General features: G+C 51.2%; 1 protein-coding gene and 1 long non-coding RNA gene across 2 annotated transcripts in view; one reads left to right on the forward strand and one right to left on the reverse strand.

Moving 5' to 3' along the window:
• The window catches only part of GAREM1 (GRB2 associated regulator of MAPK1 subtype 1), a 103,778-nt gene extending 100,780 nt beyond the window's left edge, over positions 1-2,998 (reverse strand). The window contains exon 1 of the mRNA XM_048049375.2: positions 2,666-2,998. Within this exon, the coding sequence (XP_047905332.1) occupies positions 2,666-2,786 (121 nt within the window). The 5' untranslated portion in view covers positions 2,787-2,998. The remainder of the gene's footprint in view (positions 1-2,665) is intronic.
• Positions 2,999-3,079: 81 nt separating this feature from the next.
• Positions 3,080-4,924, forward strand: LOC136790176 (uncharacterized). Its single transcript, XR_010829662.1, has 2 exons — positions 3,080-3,207; positions 3,703-4,924. It is a non-coding gene; the product is annotated as an uncharacterized lncRNA (long non-coding RNA).
• The last annotated feature ends 1,076 nt before the right edge of the window (positions 4,925-6,000 follow it).

A 6,000-nucleotide genomic window follows, 5' to 3' on the forward strand; every position in this document is an offset into this window, starting at 1 on the left:
TTATAGACAGATAAGGTAGGCACTGCTGCCTAGTTACTTCCAACTGTACCTTCATGTAGCACAAGAGACTACTTCCTCCCATTCCTCCCTTATCCCATATCATCAAGAAAAATCCTCCCTTCTTAGCAGAGGACCAAATTTAGTGCACATAAATATTTCATAACTTCTGTCAAGAAATCAAACTGAACTACTTAAGGGCATTCTTCCAGGAGCTGCACATCCAGACTCAAAGTAGGAAACTGCATTCATCATACCAATCCTCCCCCTTCAAGCTGAAAGGCCTGAAGGTGAGGCAACAGTGAAAAAACGGAGATATTGTGTGCATATCATACATGAACATTACCCGTACAGTGCTAAATTCCATTAAGAAACGTGGAAACAACACAGTAAGGCTGGCCTCTTCTGAAGAAAGTAAGTCTCCAGCTTTTCAGTCCCCCTCTACACCCTGGTCCTCCAAAATAAATGAGTTCTGACTGTCACAAAACCTTACCATGACTGAAACAACCAGTCTTAAAACAACCCGCTGCTGCAGACGGCATAGCCAACCACGCAACCGAAAGGTGACTGAAGACAGACATCTACAGGTGGTTTGACTTCCAACAGCACCGAATGCTTGCAGCTTCCACTGGTCTCAGCAGGAATTCAATGCTTAAAGAACAGACAAGGCCACTTCCACACAACTAAAACTTGGACGTGTTGGTTATCTGCAAGCTGTGCCTTCAGCAGTGTGGAGACCAGAGCTGTACCCCGATAAAACCGGCAGAAGACTCTACTTTGTTAACAGGGGTAGCCCTAAACTGCCTAAGCATTGGATGACACGCACCTGGAATGGATTTTATGTTTATTTCCTTCAGTACTGCACCAAGCAACTCCCTGACAGAGCTCCACTCAGCAGCTTTGCAAGGCAAGGCGGGAGATGCAGAGCACCCACCCCGGGCCAGGAGGTGCTCCCATCATTTGCACGCACACCGCACTTGTCTCCTTTTGGAGACTATGCGCTGACTTGCGGCTGCTTCCTTGTATTGCAAGACAACCTCCTTTGGAAATGGGAAAAGCATCCCCTTCGCACCACCGAGACCACGGCGCCTATGTTCTCTACAAAGTATTGATTTGTCTGCCATCTGTAGTCCCTTGGGTTAAAAGGTATGTCTGTACAAGGAGGTAAAAGCAGACCCGAGAGCCTCTGCCCGCGCTCTGAACTGGCCACACCTCAGCCAGCTCCAGCCCAAAGCCCCTTTGCCACGTTAGCTCCATGCTCTATCCTAGCAGGGCTTAGCGTGGGGTCAAACTTTATTCACAGGACAGCTACTCCGACAGCTGCCACCCGTCTGGCCATCCCGGGACACGATCAAAGAGCGCTCAGCGTGCTTTAAGTGTGGCACACCAGAAGCAAACAGCCCGTGCACAGGCTCAGCAGCGTTTTGTCTCAGTTCAGGGATATTCCTCTCACTGGGTCTGACCCAACACCCCCCCAAAAAAAAAAAAAGTCCATGAAAGGGGTGGAGGGGAAAAATTCCTTGCCTCAAAACCCACACAAAGCTCTTTCAGGTCCCTTCCAGTGAAGCAATTCAAGAGGAGTGGGGAGACCGGGAAGAAGTCTATCACACAGAGAGGGAGATTAATAAGTCATCAATATATATACCCTGTTAAAGCCTGAATCACTGCCAGGAATCTCAAGCAAATTGACAGCCTTAAGAGCAGTGACTGGAGGCCATCTTAGCTGCTGCCAGTGACAGAAGGTACTACCACGAGGAACTCCTCGATACAGCAGCTTGGCCATTATCACAGGACAATACACGTTCACCGGCAGGAAAAATAGCCGGCTGCAGTTAAAACGGCAAAGAAGCTTTCCTTTAAGCTGCTCCTGAGCACCAGCTCTGAGGAAACGCTAGTACTGCACAACCCAGGGACAAAGTCACGAAAGCCCTGGCTCGAATCGCCGCCGGATGACGGGAGCTGCAGTTAAGCAATAAACCAGCCCTGGTCTCGCTGGCACACCGGGGAGCGACAGAGGACAATGCCCGTGCTCGTTTTTCACTTTGCAAACGAACAGGAAACTTTGCCAGAGAACCGACCTACGGCATCACACACCTACAAGGCCACCTCGCCGGGTAGCGAATTATAAAACCCGGGCAAAAACCCCGGTTTTGAGCTGCCCTCTGCATTCCCTCAGAGACGGGAGGGCTGGACGGGTTTCAGGGAGCTACCACGCAACGCCACCGCGACGCAGCCGTGCGAGTTTTCGGAAAAAGTGCCCCCCGTCCCCCGGCTGTCCGTGCCGGCAGGTTACTTCCTAAGGCAGGCATCCAGGCACGGCGCAGCACCGCTCCACAGCCATCCTGCCGGGCTGCTCGCTTACGTCCTGGAGTAGAGAGAGACACGCACACTTAGCAACTGCAGGTGGGCACCCACGCCAACAGCAGCAAAAAGTTATCGGGGGACGGCGCGGGCTCCTCACGCCACCCCTGCTTTTTAGCAGCCTTCCTAGGAGGAGGGAAGAGGGGGATTTGCAGGGTGGCCCGGCGTGCTGCCTCCCTCTCCCCCGGCCTTGAAGCAGCACCTCCCACCGCACACCGGCTGCCGGGCACCGCTGCCCCCGCTGCCCCCCGGCCATTTCGGTGCCCGGCCCCAGCCCCGCGCTGCCGCCCCCCGCCGCCCCACGCACCGCTGTCCAGCCGGGCGAGCTGCGGGAGCCGGTAGGTGCTGACGAGCAGGTCCAGGGGCACGGCCACCGCGCTCCACTTGACGTCCTTCAGGCTGAAGCCCGGACAGGGGCCGGGGTCCATCTTCCCACCCGGGCAGGGCGGGCAGCGCCGGCGGGACGGGACGGGACGGGAAGGAGGGAGGGAGGGAAGGAGGGAGGGACGGAGCTCGCCTCGCTCAGCGCCGGCCGCCGCGGGACATGCCGGGCTAGGCGGAGGGGGAGGCCCGCCGGGCGGCTGCCGCTGCTCCCGCCGCCCCTCGGCACCGGCTGGGGCCGCCCGCCGCCGCCGCGCCTGGCCCAGGAAGCGCCATCCCAGCACTGACTAATCAACAGGGTGCGAGCAACGCCTGCGCAGCTGCCGCTCCTCCCCGCTCCGAAAAGGAAAGTGCCGGCCCGACCGCCCGCCCGCCCGCCCGCACGGCGGGGAGCGCGGATCGCCGCCGCCGAAGCCGAGCCCGGCCCTCTCGCTCCACCCTCCGGGCGCTCCCCCGACGCGCAGCCGGGTGGGGGGGACCCGCACCGCGACCGGGGGTGGGGGCGCCTCACGCCGGGCCCGGGTCGGGCACCTGGCGCTGCAGCCCGGGGAGCGTGTGGGGAGGTGGTTTTGGGGTGGTTTTGGGGTGTTCTAGGGCGCCCCGAGCGCAGGTTGTGGCCTCCTTGGAGCATAGGGGCTGACGGAAAGCCCCCTGCACGCTCGCGGGTAGCAGATAAAGTTCATTTCACCCGGGCAGTGCGGATCGCTGCCCCACATCGCCTGGCTGCCAAGGAAATTTACCTGTGAAATTCCTGCCTGGCGCAGGAAGTTTACCTGTGAGATTCATCCTACGTTCAGAAAAATCAAATTACAGGCCAACTTTGATTGTTATTGCAGTTTTCACCCATGAACCAAATGGATACTTCAAATACGAAGAGCAGTGGAAGGCAGATCTTTGGTTTCTCTTTACCACTATTACTGCGCGTGCGAGTATTAAATATATTCCCTATTTGATGCTCTTCAGGCCACAGGAGAACTGAAAACCAGCTGCTGGTTCTCCTTTCAAGACAGCTTACGTGAGGAGGTCTCACGAAGCGCTCTCTGTCACCATTTTCTGTTGACATCCAGGATCCCCAGCAGAAACCAGGGGAACTTCAACAGCAGCAAGTAACTCGCAGGTGGCTGAGTTGCATTGTGTTCAAGTTTACTTTGTTCACTTTTGTGTCAAAGCTATTTCATTGCAGTAAAACACTGTATTTAAGACTATATATACGTATACATTTAATGGCTCTACGTAAGGCTGTACCGTTGACCAGAAACAGTACCTCCCAGTGATTTGCAAAACGACGGCAGGCATCCGCAGCTGAGGTCTCTCTCTGGGATCCATCTCCCGTGGCACCCCTCTCCAGGATGGCTGGGTGAGCTCGTGAGGAGCCGTGGCAAGGAGCCCTCCAGCCGCCTGTGCCTCCTCGTGCCCCTTAGCAAGGGGCCAACCGCCGCTGCCTGCTTTGTGGCTGCTGGTGCCGGCACGAGGAGGGCCGAGACAGATCCGCTCTTGTTCTGCTCTGCTGCAAACGGGCCTCATCCACGCTTTGTGGGACGAAACAAAGACTGTGGAAGCCAGAGAGGATGACACAAGCCCAAGTTAGCTTGCTTTAAATGGGTCTGGGTTGCTTTGAACTGCATGCTGATGTGGGCCCGTACTTCAGCTACGCAGTCTGGCTCTGGGATTTCCCGGCCCCATGAAAAACCTTCATTCTCTGAACTCAGTCATGGTGCTGTTAGATCCTACTTACCAGAATTGCTAGCTTTAAAAGACAATGTGGATTTTTTTTTTTTTCAAAGTCGATTCCTCTTTATGAAGTTTGCAGAATGCTTTGAACTACTTCAGTGAATTGAGCTATTGAAGTGCAAAGTGATATAATAGCTAAAAGCATTGCTGTTGAAATATGGAAAGCCAAAGAATGGTTTTAACTTGCTCAGGTTTGATGAGGTTACTGGACGCAGTGTGTACGGTAAAGCAGATCAGGTCAGACTGGGATTCACCAGGACTTCGAGCACTAGTCTGTGGAGATGTGTTTTTAAATGCAATCTTAGCCAGCATTAATTTCAGGATAGATATGGCCTCGTGGCGTATGCTGCTCCCAGGCATCATACAATTCTGCTATCGGTGAAGAAATACGTCTTTCACACCTGAAACAGTTATTACTGATTTTTCATTAAAAAATCGTTCCGTCTTCGCTTTAGTCACACGTCTTTTAAGCCTGTCTTCAAATATAACCCTGTTTGTGTTCTCCCTCACCAGTGGAAATCTAACTCCCTCTGACCCATTCCATTGGAACAGGATACATTTTTTAAGTGCAACTTCTAGACACTATCTAAATTTCATTCAGTTATTTCCAGGCAAAGAGACATCACAAAGCCTATTATTATTTAAATGTCTCACTTGAGTTCTTAAATTGACTTTGTAATGTGTCCTATCTGTACTATAGCTGAACCTTCTTGAAATACATTATTGCACATACAGTATTCAAATCACAAGAACATGCGAATCTGAGACTATTTCGTACTTTAACTGTACCTTATGTATAATTAACACTTTAGATATAATAATTTCTCTGATGTTTAGCGTTGCCTCAGTCCTTTAGTATGATCTCTTACTGAAGTCTCCTCCTGTGCAAAATACTAATGAAGCCATCAGACCTCTAGAGAAATTAATGTTAGCGACTCTGCTTCAGGATCAGGGCCTCAGTTATGCAATATCATAATTTTTCTGCATGGGCGTTTCAGGTGGCATTCATTTTTTTTTTTAATATCTACAGGAAATTGTAGCCATAAAACCATAAGCATTGTCAGGGGGACTCAAAATAATTCCTAAAACTAGTCTTAAATGCATTTTGAATTGATTGGGTCTCATGTTGGTTTAACAACATATTTATGCAGCAGGCTGCAAAATCCCCAGTATATTTATTCCATTGCTAATAAAATTATTTTTAAATCATTTCAGATCATCATCAGTTCATATCTATGCTAACATTTGAATTGGATCTGTATGAAAAAAAGACTGATTTTAGTATGAATCTGCTAGTTTGCTTTACGCTGTAGGATGCATACACCAAGTAAAATTCGGAACCTTATACAGTAAGCTTAGTGTGAAGCCATTTTAGTCAGCATTTCTTTAAACTCCTCCATGAATTGGCATTCCTTCTTCCCACATGTGACTTGCCTTTATATGAAAGGTTTAATTTTCAGAATAAATATTTACAAGTCCAGTGGAAAACAACGGGAGATGCAGTGATCATTTCAGAATCAGATCCTAAAT

The sequence above is a fragment of the Anser cygnoides genome, chromosome 2 (genome assembly GCF_040182565.1).
Source record: "Anser cygnoides isolate HZ-2024a breed goose chromosome 2, Taihu_goose_T2T_genome, whole genome shotgun sequence".
NCBI lineage: Eukaryota > Metazoa > Chordata > Aves > Anseriformes > Anatidae > Anser > Anser cygnoides.